This window comes from Oncorhynchus kisutch, linkage group LG14, assembly GCF_002021735.2.
Source record: "Oncorhynchus kisutch isolate 150728-3 linkage group LG14, Okis_V2, whole genome shotgun sequence".
NCBI lineage: Eukaryota > Metazoa > Chordata > Actinopteri > Salmoniformes > Salmonidae > Oncorhynchus > Oncorhynchus kisutch.
In genome coordinates, this window is record NC_034187.2 from 26,029,739 (window position 1) to 26,046,823 (window position 17,085).

Sequence of the window (17,085 nt, forward strand, 5' to 3'; positions counted from 1 at the left end):
TGTACAGATGAATGTGGTACCTTCAGGTGTTTGCTCCCAAGGCTGAACCAGACTTGTGGAAGTCTACAATTTATTTTCCTGATTAATTTGGATTTTCCCATGATGTCAAGCAAAGAGGCACTGAGTTTGAAGGTAAGCCTTGAAATACATCCACAAGTACACCTTCAATTGACGGTGTACTCAAATTATGTCAATTAGCCTATCAGAAGCTTCTAAAGCCATGACATCATTTTCTGGAATTTTCCAAGCTGTTTACAGGCACAGTCAATTTAGTGTATGTAAACTTCTGACCCACTGGAATTGTGATACAGTGAATTATAAGTGAAATAATCTGTCTGTCAACAACTGTTGGAAAAATTACTTGTCATGCACAAAGTAGATGTGCTAACAGACTTGCCCAAACTATAGTTTGTTTTAACAAAACATTTGTGGAGTGGTTGAAAAATGAGTTAATGACTCCAACCTAAGTGTATGTAAACTTCTGACTTCAACTGTACGTGGTTTGAGAAGTTAGCAGGGTCAATTTGATCAACTGAGTTCAACTCGGAAAAGGCAGAACCACGAAAACAGCTCACCATTTGCCAGGCACATTTCTATGGTAATTTAGCAGACGGTCTTATCCAGAGCGCCTTACAGGAAGGTGCTCCATCTAAGCCCAATTCACACTATAGCTTGTTGAATTTGCAAGATAACCGTTCTTTCATTTTGGCACAAATTAAATTGTGGAACCGACTCGCCCATAGATTGATGCTTCAGTAATGTCTCAATGAAGAGTTCGGAGTTCGACAAGCCACCTGCGGCATGCATGTGCAGTTACAAGCCTGCTAGAGTTAGTGGCAGGCAGACGAGCAATATCCACCGTCATAGTACGGATGAAGCCTGAGCTGGAATGTGACGCTAACTGAAGCTTTAGAAAACCCTGAGTAGATCTAACTTACATCGTAGTATACCTCTGACGACAGAGATAGAAGGCCATGCTATTTCAGACAAACACACACCATCTGTGTACATGTCAGTACACCAACATCACTCCTTTCCTTTCATCCCTACAGCTGGATTAGAGAACAAACACAGTCGCCAGCTGAGGGAGGAGCAGAGGAGAGAAAGAGGAGCACAGTCTCTTGTTCAAATAAATAAACCAGGAAGCTGCCAACCCTGCTTGGTCTGGCCTGCTACACCCGGAGAACATTCAACACAGACACCACTGCACCAGACAGACAAACAACAAAGACTACTAGACAGACAACATTATACACGAGACAAGTCCAGAGTTCTTACAAAAGCAGACCGGTGTACATGCAGTGCATGTACAGTACAGATACACAGGATGGGTGTGTTTGTCAAACACAGACGCTAGCACTTCAGGGAATCAAATAAGAGCGTAATTCTCATCATGTTTACATCAAAAATCGCTGAAGTTGGAGACTTTTATCTCCCTCACCAACTTCAAACATCAGCTATCTGAGCAGCTAACCGATCGCTGCAGCTGTACATAGTCTATTGGTAAATAGCCCACCCTTTTCACCTACCTCATCCCCGTACTGTTTTTATTTATTTACTTTTCTGCTCTTCTGCACACCAATATCTCTACCTGTACATGACCATCTGATCTTTTATCACTCCAGTGTTAATCTGCAAAATTGTAATTATTTGCCTACCTCCTCATGCCTTTTGCACACATTGTATATAGACCCCCCCTTCGTTTTCTACTGTGTTATTGACTTGTTAATTGTTTACTCCATGTGTAACTCTTTGTTGTATGCTCACACTGCTATGCTTTATCTTGGCCAGGTCGCAGTTGCAAATGAGAACTTGTTCTCAACTAGCCTACCTGGTTAAATAAAGGTGAAATAAAAATAAAAAAAATAAAAAAATGCCCTGACGCAATGGCTGTCTCACCATCTCCTGTGATAAGACTTGATGTAAGACGTTCTGACACCCCAGGAAACAACAGACAAACATCCTGCAACTACAGCACGGCAAACCTCCCCTAATTTTAAGCCTATATTTAAGTTCTGGCGCTCTGCGGCCCATTTTCTGGCTATCGGAGATAAGGTGGCTCGTTTGAGATATTGCCACAAGAAATCAGTGTCCAGGCCAAACCAAACACTGGCATATTGGTGCAGATGACAAAAACACTAGTGTTTGTGTTGCGTGGGCAATGTGATATCAATGCTTCTGGTGAGTTGTGCTGGGGTCAGGAAAATCCCACAGGCCTGTAATACACTGGCTACAGTACCCTGCATGCTGCTGAGCTGTGGTCACAGAGAGACTACACAGACACAGCTCAATGATCCCATCGTGGAAGTGTGGTGTGTACACTACACACAAAGACTTGTGCATTTGACAAGTCATGGAGTGAAAGTCCAGGCCATGAGCAGCTGACTCAGGAGGGGAGGAGTGACTGGAGGAAATGGGGGGGGGGTCACCAGGGCAACGTCTTGAGTGGCAGAGAGTCAAGCAACGGTTCTGCTTCCTGTTTTGCCTGCTCCGTTGTTCAGCATTTAATAGGCTACATTACATGCGGTGCCAATCACAATCCACTGATACTCATAAGGGAGGTTCTTTCCAAACCAAAAACATACACAACCGGTCTTCATTTAAAAGAATCAAAACATAGAATTATGAACCCAACAAATACAAGTTCAAATAAACACATACGGTTGCTTTCACTGATTTGATGGTTGCTAAACATAGAACAAGAAAAAAGGACCCAGTCACAAACACAATTGTTAATACAAGACAATTGATTCTGCTCTATGCTCCTTAACTTGTAGGTCTGTGGTGGTCCTGTTCTGTCATTGGAGACGTAGCAGCAGCCTAGGAGTGGTGTGATGAAGAGCCGTGAAGGGTTTACCCATCACATCCCCCACTGAGCAAAGCTCCCCAAATTCACACTCACCGACTGTCACACCGCTGTTGTTATGGGAGAGAGGTAAGAATGTCAGACTAACGTCATTCAAAAACAACCCAAAGACCCAACAACACATATTTGAATTGTGAGAATAAACTAAAATCCATTGTAAATCCAAAAAGTCTTCCCATACCTTTGGATATCTCCTGTCCTGACTTGAGCAAACAAAAAGACTAAAAGGCACAGTTGGAAGCTTTGGGCCTAGAGAGAGGAGAGGATATGACGATGGTAGTGATGGTGAGTCTTATGTTTTGGTGTCATGCTTGGGCCTGGCCGTTTGGCTCGGAGTGCAGGGGAGCAATCTCTGTCTAAACACTGTGTGCTCTCAGCAGACCCGCTGGAGCCACAGAGGACGTTTACAGGACGTCAGTCTGACTCGGAGTAGCACGGCATACAGCACCGGCTGGCCTTGAACCATTCAGGATGTGGGTATCCAGACTAGGACCGTACCAGACCCAATCCTACCATGAAAAAACCCTGCCCACTTAAAATGGAAAAGTTCTCATTTTAAAGGATGTAAGGGACAGAGCAGGACAGACTGAAGGTGGCCTGGCTGAGTGGACTGTTCATACCAGGCACTGGTGAAGTCTTTCCATACAGGCAAGCAGCCACCAGTGAAACTGAGCCTCACATTTTCTTTGCAAAAGTTATTATCAGCATTACCAGAGGATTATGAAGTAGGCCTATACTGATACAATTCCAGTATTGACAATAGATTGAAATCTAATGTTGCTATTCAGGGCTACATTCTAGTAACACAGCATTCTAGAACGTACCCCATGTTCAGAACCAGGAATCTAGAATGTTCCATATCCTGCTGTGAGGAGCTTCCGCTCCCAATTATACGGACTCATTATTCATCTCTAATCACAGACAATACATTCATCTTTGTGAGAGAACAACCCCTGACTCGACGTCGTAGAGCATCTCCGTAAACGTTTGATTACCTTCATCAAATCAGACAGACCAGATCCATAACGGAACAGTGAACTGCTTTGAAGGCAGTTGTTGTGTAAACAAGGCAATCAATCATAGTCCTTTTTATTCAGCCCATGCTGACTGTTCTGCGCTGGGTTTGGGGCCTGGATGTGTGCGGTCCTCAGCAGTCACTCCTGGCTGCTTTTCTTTAATATGCTGCGCCTTTGTTTAAATATGGATTACTCGCATCAGCAGGACACTTGTTATTGTTGGTCGCATTTGAACCACGGTAACTAAGTCGAGGATTTATGTGAACATTAAATACTCCCCACATAACAAAGCACTCTACCATAATCCAGTTAAATACCTCAAGCCTAGTTCAGTTTGATTCCACAAATACAATCTTAATTTTTAAGCGTAATAAGGACACTTCACAGTAGGCCATGGATGTGTATTTCCATCATGCCCACTGTGTTGTGTGTGGGTGTCATCATGCTCGCAGGCCAGTGGGTTACGTCACTGTTAGGTCAGCGTGAGGTTTACTGATTTATATAACTACACGCCAGCCTCCGTCCCCGCCCTCAGCCTTCCCCCTCCTCTTCCCGTCTCCGCCTTCCCCCTCCTCTTCCCGTCTCCGCCCTCAGCCTTCCCCCTCCTCCGCTCCCAGCCTCTACACTCCCCCCTCCTCTTCCCGTCTCCGCCTTCCCCCTCCTCTTCCCGTCTCCGCCCTCAGCCTTCCCCCTCCTCCGCTCCCAGCCTCTACACTCCCCCCTCCGCTCCCAGCCTCTACACTCCCCCCTCCGCTCCCAGCCTCTACACTCCCCCCTCCGCTCCCAGCCTCTACACTCCCCCCTCCGCTCCCAGCCTCTACACTCCCCCCTCCGCTCCCAGCCTCTACACTCCCCCCTCCGCTCCCAGCCTCTACACTCCCCCCTCCGCTCCCAGCCTCTACACTCCCCCCTCCGCTCCCAGCCTCTACACTCCCCCCTCCGCTCCCAGCCTCTACACTCCCCCCTCCGCTCCCAGCCTCTACACTCCCCCCTCCGCTCCCAGCCTCTACACTCCCCCCCTCCGCTCCCAGCCTCTACACTCCCCCCCTCCGCTCCCAGCCTCTACACTCCCCCCCTCCGCTCCCAGCCTCTACACTCCCCCCCTCCGCTCCCAGACTCTACACTCTCCATTTTCATCTCTGCCCAGTCCTTTCCTTCTGCCAGCCTCTCATCTCAGTATTTTAGTTATTCTCTAATAGATGCTTTGGCCCACACATTATGCATCAAGATAACCTGGAATTTCAGCTTGTTTTGGCAGGATGGAGTTTTGGCCTGCCTGGTGACATCAGGTGGTAAATTAGTTAATAGACCAATCAAAAAGAGTTCAAAACCTCTATGCCAATAACAGCTAGTTTTTAGTTTCCCCCTCTCCACTCAGACCACTCCCAAAATTCTTGCATGAGAAATTGCTCTTTGCCAAGAAGCATTTTTGTTTCTTTTTGACCAATTATCGGGAGAGGCGAAGGTCGAATCACGTGTCCTCCGAAACAAGACCCGCAAACTCAGCCTGTAGGCGCCCGGCCTGCCCCCTCCCCCTAATCCCTCCCCTAACCCGGACGAGGCCGGGCCAATTGTGCTCCGCCCTATGGGACTCCCGGTCACGGCCGGTAATGACAGTCTGTAGTGACGCCACTACAGGGCGATGCAGAGCCTTAGACCGCTGCACCACTCGGGAGGCCCTCTTTTTGACAATTTTAATGAAAACAAACACAGTAATGTACTTACATTGTTACCAGCTGCATTGGACCTTTATAATGTAGAAGCTTAAAAGCAAACACACACCTCTACTGCTTCCTCCTATTGAGCAATACTCTCAGCCAGCCCTCTGACCATGGCAGGCTCGCCACAGCCTCTGGTACTGGGGACTGGTTGCCTTGGCAGCCAGCACTGCACTGGGGCTCCATGGTCTCTGATAAGGAGAAGGAAGTGGTCGTGGCAGACTGTGTGCTTTGGACTTTCCCCTCTCTACGACACACCTCCCCTCCATGTTCCCACTTCGCTTCCCACCAGCAACTGTTGATGACTACTGAAACTAGCCATTTTTTTCTTGTCATGTCGTGATGTAGGACTGACAGTTTCCATTCCAACATCTGAGTTGAACCTTTTTCTAAGAGTATAAACAGCATCAGGAGTATTCAAAAGGTACACCACATCAGCTCAAATAGATCTAATCACTCAATAACAACAGGCTGCAAACAGATGCAAGCTAATTATCTTACAATGTCTAATGTGTAAACCCCCCCTCACAAGTGAGCCAGTGGGACAGAGAGGCTCTCAATTCAGACAGCTTACAAACTCTGTTACATAAACATGTCTGTTTGTAGAAAAAAAGGCAATTTTCGACATGTATTTCGTGGTGCCACGAGCCCTGCACAACCACACACCAAAATGTGTCCTCAAATGGGCACAGGTGTCGACACACACGCTCGGTCTCTCCACCTGTGTGTGGTGCATGCAGTACGGCAGGGTCTGCATGTTGTAACGGCTCCAGGTTTATGTCCCATGCCATGTTCTCAGTTAATGAACAGCGGATGAGAAAGGTCTCCTGCTGATAATGTGCTGTCAGTCCACTGCTCTGCTCCAGTCTCTGGACCCTGACCAGAAAGGCTACACTGGGGTGCATATGGCTCCTGTGACAGGAAATCTAGGTGCCGCTGGACTGCCTTCTCTAACTAATGGAGCTTTAGTCCATCACTGGATACAATATACACTCTGGCAGAGGCAGGAGCCAGGTTCACAGAGGGGAGAGAGGAGGAAGGATGATGCTGGCATGGTAGGAGGAATACAATTGTGTTACGCTCTTCCACTGCCTGCATAACACAACTGGTAGGATGCAGAAAATAATATTATTGAACTACGGGTTGACGCACCATCCAACACCACCACCTCCTAGACACATTCTCACAAACTAAACCACAAAGGTCTGTCATCACAACCAATCCTTGACAACAGATTACTGAGTCACACCTCTCTGGGATTTTCTGTAGTCTAGGACTGGCAGTGGGGATGATTTTGGGAGTTAAATCATACTCAGCCCATTTGTGATACACTGCCAGTGTTGCTGTGTGTGTGTGTGAGTGAGTGAGTGAGTGAGTGAGTGAGTGAGATGCTACCTTGCATACAGTCCTCTATCCGATGGATGAGCTGGTAGGACTTGCAGCGGTCCAGCAGGGTTCTGATTGCTGGGAGGGGGTCCAGCACGATGGTCTCAGGGTGGGCATCAATGTAGTCCTGAAACACACAGCGGGGAGATGAGGGAGCACATACCACAGCTAATGTAGGTAGTCTGGACACACAGCGTAATACAGACACTTCACAGTAGGCCATGGATGTGTATTTCCATCACGCCCACTGTGTTGTGTGTGTGTGTCATCATGCTCGCAGGCCAGTGGGTTACATCACTGCCAGGTCAGCGTGAGGTTTACTGATTTATATAACTACACGCCAGCCTCCACCCTCCTCTCCCAGTCTCCCCACTCCACACCCAGTCTCCACTTCTGTCTCCCCCCTCCACTTCCGTCTCTACCCTCCCCCCTCCACTTCCGTCTCTACCCTCCCCCCTCCGCTCCCAGTCTCCCCCCTCCGCTCCCAGTCTCCCAGTCTCCCCCCTCCGCTCCCAGTCTCCCCCCTCCGCTCCCAGTCTCCCCCCTCCGCTCCCAGTCTCCCCCCTCCTCTCCCAGTCTCCCCCCTCCTCTCCCAGTCTCCCCCCTCCTCTCCCAGTCTCCCCCCTCCTCTCCCAGTCTCCCCCCTCCTCTCCCAGTCTCCCCCCTCCTCTCCCAGTCTCCCCCCTCCTCTCCCAGTCTCCCCCCTCCTCTCCCAGTCTCCCCCCTCTCCATTTTCATCTCTGCCCAGTCCTTTCTTTCTGCCAGCTTCTCATCTCAGTCTTTTAGTTATTCTCTAACAGATGCTTTGGCCCACACATTATGCAAACTCAACACTCCCCCAACCCACAGTGAAATCTACATTTCTCATACATTAGGCTAAATTGCCTAACATAAAAATACATCCACACACAGGCACAAAAATGCCCGCCTACATAGACACATTTAGTCAAACAGACATTTTCCCTTGGGACTGAACATCCATCTGCAGAGAGACTATGACTCCTGCCAACGCTGATCAAAACATCCGTGCTGTTACATAAGACAAACGTGTTGCAGTCAAAAGCTAAAGCCAAACTAATCTTCCAGTGGTTTAGAAGAACTGACAACTCCTGTGTCCTCGGCCATCAATTTGCTGCTTTCTATCTCCTACAAATGTGTGAGAGAAAAGAGGGCGGGACAGAGTTGATTCCTTGATGGAAACTTGAGTTTCGGCAGTGTGTACTAGACATGTCTACCTATATACACAAAGAGAAATGGCAAACATATTTATTATGAATAACCTAATTCATTGGCCTACACTTGCTTTAGAGAAGGCCACTCAAGTGTTTCGTGGTGGTATTCACAATACACAAGCACTAGCAGTGGTTGTATGTTGTGCAATAGAAGGCTGTTATGGTATTTTCCCCTACAAGTCCTCTAAGGAAAAGAAGACTACTTTCATCCTTAATTCACAGGAAAATGTTGGGTGCTGTTTACAATGTAAAAACAAAGCCTTATACAGCTAGAAGACCTAGAAGTTATGGTCTAAAGAAAGTGTGCAAACTATCGGGCAATGTTTGCACAATGAAGTAAGTCCTCATTCCCCAAACTACAGGATAAAGTGACAGTTCTGATCATTAATGTGTTTTGTTTCCATGCAACTGAATGCTATGTTGTGTTATATGTGACGTTCAGTGGCAGGGTCAAAGCTCAACTCTAATCTCCCTGAGAGTGGCGTTTCTGATAGCAATACTAGCCCTTCACATGGCAGGATGGGAATATCCCACAGTCACCTGCGGCAACGACCTAGTAGTATCATTTCAAGAGGTGGAGTCACTGACTGGCTATACTGACGGGTACAATAGGCTTGAGAGAGGAGAGGGATGGTTGGATACTGCATCCAACACTTTTTCAAGCAATGCCAGATCAATTCACACAAGAACACAAAGACAATCATCACCACACACACCTGCATGACCCTCACCTTTCAAAACACCCATTCATTTCAAACTGTTCCCGCAGCTACGTGAGACGCACACAATGAGTGTGCAACATTCACAGCACTGGCTGTTCCGGTGATATACGGAAATACATTACCACTTCCCCTTCTAATGAGCAAAACCACTTTAATGGCCAGACACACTGTAGTGGTGAAATCGATCTGTGGTGTTGTGGAATCATACAGTTGTGCTTCTCCCTTCCTTTTTACCCCCTCTCTATTTCCACCCCCCTCTCCCCGAGGCGCACCTGCACTCTCTGCACCAGCAGGACTGACTGTGTGTCATTCTGGTCGGCCTCCAGGATCAGGTCAGTCAGTTTGTGGATGATGACGTCCAGGGGACCCTGCTCCTCCAGGGGCTGGCTCAGGTCCAGCTGAGGACAGACACAAGGGAGACGTCAGGGGTTAGAGGTCAGCAAGGAAACAAACAAGGAAAGCTACTGTACCACCACTGTAGACATAACCCGTCTTTATTTTGTATGCCTGACGTATATTTTTGGTAACACTCTTGATAACCTATGTAGGATGATGCAGTAGAGATACAGGACTAGCTTGGCCTCAGACTGAACAGTTATATGATAGGTCTGGCTCCTGTGGGCAGTAGAGTACAGTAGGTCGATACTGGTGTTGTGGAGCCACTGGGGGAGTTATGTGGGTCAGCACACATACCCAGAGGACAGACACACACACCCTCTCACTAGAAGAGGAGACTGAATTGTGCCCCAAAGCCTCTCTTCTACTAGGGTACATGCTGTGCCCAAATCACAAGGAGCCTCTATTGTGATCTAAGCTGAATGGATCCACTGTAGTGTGAGGGAGGGTTCCAGTGTGTGTGCATGAGAGCGTATTCTGATTCTCTCCATCTCTGGGTTTGTGTGCTTTAGACCGTACCCATTTCTAAGTCCCTTTTATCAGCATGTCTGAGTCCGCATCATGTCTGTCTTCAACTGGACGCGCGTGTGTGTGTGGCCTTTAGCTGGGTCATTGTCAGCAGAGAGGCTATGCCTGAAGAAAAAAAGGGCCAATAATAGACCTATTTTGGACACACACACACACACAATTAGCAGAACAAAAAAACTCACTGAGTCTAAGGCCCGGTTTCCCGATAGCAATGGAACTTAGGCTCATGAGTGTTTTAACAATGGATCGTTCCTACAAACGGCCCAAGATGCAACATGCATTTCCCAAAACACCACAGTGACAATGTTTGCAAGTGCATCATGGGAGCATGTGCCCATACTGATAGGTTCAAAAGAAAGGCAGCCCTGCTCCATTCAAATCTTACTTTAACATTAGAATTATTCCACAATACGGATGACAGATCAGCTCCTACAGATATCACCTACGGCTGCAAATATTGAGGAAGGCTTATTCTAATGCCTACCTAATAATAATGCACAAATCATATTTGGCACATCATTGCGCACGTTAAACATTAAATATATCGGGACAATAATTAGACAGTAGCCGATAATTAGCAAATTAGAACAATGGATTGAGGTCTATGTACCCTATTGTCCCTTTTTTAGGACCCTGTCTTTCAAAGATAATTCGTAAAAAAATCAAAATAGCTTCATAGATCATTGTAAAGGGTTTAAACACTGTTTCCCATGCTTGTTCAAAAACCATAAACAATTAATGAACATGCACCTGTGGAACGGTCGTTAAGACACTAAAAGCTTACAGGCGGTAGGCAATTAAGGTAACAGTTATGAAAACTTAGTAGAAAGGCCTCTTTAGTGTCCTTACTCTGAAAAACACCAAGAAGATGCCCAGGGTCCCTGCTCATCTGCATTAATTTGCCTTAGGCATTCTGTAAGGAGGCATAAGGACTGTAGATGTGGCCAGGGCAATAAATTGCAATGTCCATACTGTGAGATGCCTAAGACAGCGCTACAGGGAGACAGGAAGGACAACTGATTGTCCTCACAGTGGCAGACCAGGTGTAACAACACCTGCACAGGATTGGTACATACGAACATCACACCTGCGGGACAGGTACAGGATGGCAACAGCAACTGCCAGAGTTACACCAGGAACGCACAATCCCTACATCAGTGCTCAAAGTGTCCGCAATAGACAGAGGCGCTGGCCTGAGGGCTTGTAGGCCTGTTGTAAGGCAGGTCCTCACCAGACATCACTGGCAATAACGTTGCCTATGGGCACAAACCCACCATCGCTGGACAAGACAGGACTGGCAAAAAGTGGTCTTCACTGACAAGTAGCAGTTTTGTCTCACCAAGGGTGATGGTCGGATTCGCATTTATCGTCGAAGAAATGAGCGTTACACCGAGGCCTGTACTCTGGAGCGGGATTAGGGTCCGTCATGGTCTGGGGCGGTGTGTCACAGTGTCATTGGACTGAGCTTGTTGTCATTGCAGGCAAACACTGTGCGTTGCAGGGAAGACATCCTCCTCCCTCATGTGGTACCCTTCCTGCAGGCTCATCCTGACATGACCCTCCAGCGTGACAATGCCACTAGCCATTCTGCTCGTTCTGTGAGTGATTTCCTGCAAGACAGGAATGTCAGTGTTCTGCCATGGCCAGCGAAGAGCCCGGATCTCAATCCCATTGAGCACATCTGGGACCTGTTGGATCAGAGGGTGAGGGCTAAGGCCATGCTTCCCAGATATGTCCGGGAACTTGCAGGTGCCTTGGTGGAAGAGTGGGGAAACATCTCACAGCAAGTACTGGCAAATCTGGTGCAGTCCACAAGGAGATAGCTGCATTAAGTACTGCAGTGTGGTGGCCACACCAGATACTGACGGTTACTTTTGATTTTGACCCCCCCCTCTTTGTTCAGGGACACATTATTCCATTTCTGTTAGTCACATGTCTGTGGAACTTGTTCAGTTTGCTGAGAATAAACGCAGTTGACAGTGAGAGGACGTTTCTTTTTTTGCTGAGTTTGTGGTCTGAGGCAGTCAGTAGGTAACACATTTTAAGTACAACTTTAGTAACGATGGTTTTTGGAAACAGCACAGCGATTTAATGACGCTCCAATAACAAGGTTATAATGATGATCTTAGCCTTACGGTGCTTTTGGGAAACCGGGCCCAAAGCTGTCTAATAGCAAGGAAGGATACAGCGAGGCTGAGCATGCTTTCTTTCCTATCATTAACGATAGGCATTTCGCAGACTCCAACATCAGTACTTGCTAACTGCAAAATATGCAAATAAATAGCTTACATGGTATGGAATGACCTTTTCTGTTACACGTTATAAAACCTATTGGTACAGTAAAATGTGTGCTTTAGCCATTGGCCTTACACACACCCAGAGGATATTTTCCCAGGTGCCGAACTGGTCGAGCAGGTAGCCTCTAGCTCGATTCTGTACTAGACAAAAACATTGTCTGTCTTATGTTAAATATAAGAGCACTTGGAAAGCATTGTGTGGCTTGACATTGTTATGAGCGTTAGGCCGTTAGCCATTGCTAGCACCAGTGATCCATGTCCCAGAGGGGCTTCAAAAGACATCAATTGCCATTTCTGTTATTGACTCTGATCTTCTTCAGTAACTGGAGATCAGAGTCAATAAAATAAGTTTAGCTTGCAGCGCTAGTCTAAGCAGCTTCGAGAGGCCCCATTAGTTCACCGGAGTCCTTGGTATTCAGTATGGGAGCCAAATAGACACACCTTAACAGCACACAGTGGGTCAAAAACTAAACGTTCAGCCCAGAGAGATGAAAAGCTACGGAACATGGTCTGGCAGTGTAGGCCAGGCTGGTTAATCATTCTAGGAGAGGTGATGGATACATTACTTCTTAGCCTTTGTCCTGCTTTGGTAAAAAAAAGAATGTTTTTTTAATATATATATATTTTTAATCTGTCCTACCTAGTTTATACACAGCAGTCTGGGGCTGAAAGACTCAAAACACACAAGGACATAGGGGGATACAGGCACTGTATATACTGTGCTGTGAAGACAACAAACAGCACAGAGACAGGGCACACAATACTAAAGGCATAGTAAGTCAGCAGAGGTGAAGAGGACACACTGGTCTCAGGGCTTGCCCTCCAGCGCACGTACGGGTTGTTGGAGAGCAGCCAGAGAGGTTTTGGCTGTGCGCCACAGCTCCTAATCTCCTACTTCCACAAAAAAAAAAAAAGAGGTCCTGTCTACAGCGTGGCCCCTCACACACAGCAGCAGTGACATGGAAGTCGGTCCCATCCCACTATGCACGTCATGGATGGAGCACGACCTTGCTCTAGCACTCCCACAGAAGTCTTTGCGAAGCCGCTGATGTTATGCTAAACACTAAAAACAGAAAATGGCAATTGACGTCTTTTGAAGCCCCCCTGGGACATGCAGAACTGGTGCTAGGCCATGCCTGTGACAGACATCACAGAAAATACCCACAGTCCTGCAGGGAGAACAGGTCAAGGGCAGAATGTTTCCAGCTTTTATGCTCGTTCTACTGAGGGGCTTTGTGTTGTCACATTCCCCAGAGAAATGTTGTTTTCTGATCTACAGAATAGTGAGGATCTACAGCAGCCGTCTCTCTTCCAACCATATACACTGAACAAAAATGGTAAAGTGTTCGTCCCATATTTCATGAGCTGAAATAAAAAAAAAATCATGAAAATGTTCCATATGCCTAAAAAGCTTCTCTAAAATTGGGGCACAAATTTGTTTACATCCTTGTTAGTGAGCATTTCCCCCATGCCAAGATAATCCATACATGTGACAGGTGTGGTATATCAAGAAGCATGATCATTACACAGGTGCAACTTGTGCTGTGGACAATAAAAGGCCACTTTAAAATGTGCAGTTGTCACACACACACACACAACGCCACAAATGTCTCAAGTTGAGGGAGCGTGCAATTGGCATGCTGACTGCAGGAACATCCACCAGACCTGTTGCCGGATGTCCACCAGATCGTTATGATCATGCTGTTTAATCAGCTTGATGATATGCCACACCTGTCAGGTGGCTGGATTATCATCTTGGCAAAGGATACATTTTCACCAGAGGAGGTAAACAAATGTGTACACAAAACCTGAGAGAGAAACTTTTTGTGCATAATGGAAAAATTCTGGGATCTTTTATTTCAGCTTATGAAACATGGGACCAACATTTTACATGTTGCGTTGATATTTTTGTTCGGTATAGTGCCAGGTTCTTGGCACCTCCCTGGAGCCATAGGGTAATTGGACTCATGTCTCAGCAGTGTCTCCCTCGCTCTCTCCTACCTCACAGATTGTGGAGGCACTCAACCAAGCCATCTTAATGACGGACCAAGTTTTGGTCGCCACTTCTTTTTGACTGTCCAAACTACTGGGGTCCAGTACTAATTTCTCACTGTAGGTTTGAGATCACTGAGAAGCTGAGCTGAGTGAAGACGACAGCTGCTGAGCCTGTGCTCCAGTGACTCTCCTAAAGCCTGAGAGAGACTGAGGAAGGACGCTACTGCTGAGCTGCTCCCTCTCATCTGAGGCTTCATTACAGAAGGCCTGCTGCTCCCAGCCCCCTCTCATGCCAACATGTCTCACCCTCACCCAGGAGAGGGCAGATGGCTGGGGTGATACAGTTCTAGAGGTCAAAACAGGTCAGAGATCTAGATAAAGAGCATTTTTTCCCCCTCACCATGAGTGAAAAAACATGGGCCTCCTAAGATCATGCTACAGAGCGATGGGACTGGAGGGAGGAGAGGAACAGTAACATTTCTTCCCTAAAGGGATGGAATCCTGTTAATGTTTTGTGCTCATAAAATAGACAACAGCTGCATCCTTACTAATTATACATTCAAACCACACCCAATGGGTGGGTTGAAGACACTAAAATCCCTCAGTCAGTCAGTATTCCCCATACACATAGGTATTGTTTAATCACTGCAATAGGCATCCAACTGGTTACCTCAAGTATACAGTCGATTAAACTTGAGTCCCTGAACTAAGCTGTAAAATGAAATCCAAAAGATCTCATTAAATGTTGGATTCCTCTGACTAGTAGCTACTCTGAATAGACTAGAGGAATATCAGCCACATAATGCTTTACGGAGTGAGTCTTATCAATCTCGGTGGGCTACAATTAAAATGATATACAATTACTATTTTTGATCAGTGGGAGAGCTACAATAACAACCAGGAAATTAACTTGAAATTCCCTAGCACTCAGCGCATGATAAACATTTTACAACATTTTTCCTGGGAAGCAACGTTGTCCATTTCCTTGCCCGGTTCCACTTGCTAGCACAGAACATTGGCTTCCCCTAAGTCTGGTGGGTTAATATGATCAGCTCCGAAACATACAGACTAATGCACGGAGCCTTGGGAGAAGGCTGCTTTCTCATGAGCTCAGGGCAAACGGGTCAATATTAATGAGGTTGTGGAAATCACTTAGAGAATGATTAGCATGAATGGAGGGCAGAGGAGGACAAGAGGGAGAGAGTAAGAAAGGACATATTGTGGATATATGAATGAAAAGGATGAAGATAGAGGAACCTTACTCTTCCTCCTCAGACTTTTTCCCCCTCAGAGAAATCCTGAAGTTTTTCCCACACTAGAAATGGAAATATGAAATGAGCTCCCTAAGGGCCAACCGATTTAGGTCTGTTCACAGAGCATGTCGTCACAATCGCTGCCATGCCCCCCAGATGTCCTAAATCTCTGCCATTGACATTACTGACTGACTTTCAAAACAGGGACATAAATGTTGCTTTATTGCAAGCTCTGCTCCAATAAACGAGTGATATTACAATTAGTGGGCCTATGGAGGAAACTGGCTATCATGGCCCCAGGAAGGTTCTCAGCAGGAAAGGTTCAAACTCCTTTGCTTAAAATAGAACAACATTCTCTAGTCATTTTTTTGTCAGCCTTTAAATCAGTGAGTCCCATGAATGAGGTATTATTCCCAGAAAAACTGAAAATGTAAAAGTTACCCAAACACTGCATCAAAAGGGAACGATAAAGCCCTGTTCACAGGAAAATGAACTGTGCAGATGTTTATGCAAGGCAAAATAGAGTATAGCATATGATTATTTTGGTTGCCATTATTGATGTTAACCACCAGTCTACTAGAAAAGACTAGGCTGTTATAAACAGGGTCAGCAATAGGGTCAGCTTGATGGTGTGTGTGTGTGTGTGTGTGTAGTGGAGTGGGTTTAACCTTGAGCAGACCACCTCTTCCTCAGATTCACCACAGCCAGACAGGAGCAACAACACAGATAAGAGCTGTCCTTGTACAGTAACTGTATAAAAAGGAGTTTGAAGGCAACAATTCAAAACAAACAGGCCTATCGGGACCAGACTGGCTCACTATATTGTGACTGATTCCACCCATTATCATCTAGGGATTTTACAGACTTCTCCGGAAAGCACACAGACCTGCAAGATGACATTGTCATGTTTCTCTAGCTGTGTAACATTTCTTTTGAAATGGTTGTCATCTCATCCAACTGCCCCAATATGTTTGCAAATTTCAGGATCAGAAGTCGGTATTAAAAACAGCACTTTAACACAAAACAGAATGTAGCTAAATATATGTGAAATGCATTCATCCTGTAAACAATGTGAAAACACTGTTTGGTATACTCTTTATGACCCTGTGCACCCCACTCCCTCCCAATACAGCATCTCTCCATTGTTATAATAAGGGATGACAGCTTTATACATGGACTAGCATAACAACGCCAGAGCATGATAATGGCTGCCATTGTCTCCCGTGTGGCGGCCGTGCCACAGGAGCCACTGACTGGCACAGGGCTCGTCTTCCTGGCAGCTCGCACCCTCACCGACTCAAAAACAAAACCTGCAGGTGTCGGTCAGCACTGCGCAGCAAGAGCTGGGCCATATGGACAAACATCCATATTGTGATAAACTGCCTGAACTGATGCAATATCGATAAATACAACAATAACTTTATAAACAATGTTAACCATGTTTAAAAAAAAAAATATATATATATATATATAAGTACACATAAACCTTTCAACTCCAAGATTCACTACACTGAACAGTTTCACCCCCCCCCCCCCCCCCCCAAAAAAAAATTCTAAAGGAAGTTTGTTCTGAAGTGTCTGTCCTATATCTGAGAGATATACAGTACCAGTCAAAGGTTTGGACACACCTACTCACCTACCTGGCCTCCAATCACCCCACCTCAACCCAATTGAGA

The 17,085-nt window shown here is 46.3% G+C and overlaps 1 protein-coding gene across 6 annotated transcripts in view; it reads right to left on the bottom strand.

Annotated features, from left to right (window-relative positions):
* LOC109904093 (inositol-tetrakisphosphate 1-kinase) overlaps positions 1-17,085 on the bottom strand; it is a 48,145-nt gene that overhangs the window by 14,836 nt on the left and 16,224 nt on the right. For 4 of the 6 annotated variants that reach the window (XM_020501215.2, XM_031788132.1, XM_031788135.1 and 1 more), the window contains 2 exons: positions 9,213-9,338; positions 6,996-7,113 (listed from right to left, as the gene is read on the bottom strand). In XM_020501215.2, the coding sequence (XP_020356804.1) occupies positions 6,996-7,113; positions 9,213-9,338 (244 nt within the window). Of the gene's footprint in view, positions 1-6,995; positions 7,114-9,212; positions 9,339-9,855; positions 9,998-17,085 lie in introns of all 6 variants that reach the window. The other 2 variants (XM_031788133.1, XM_031788134.1) reach the window with 2 other exon arrangements.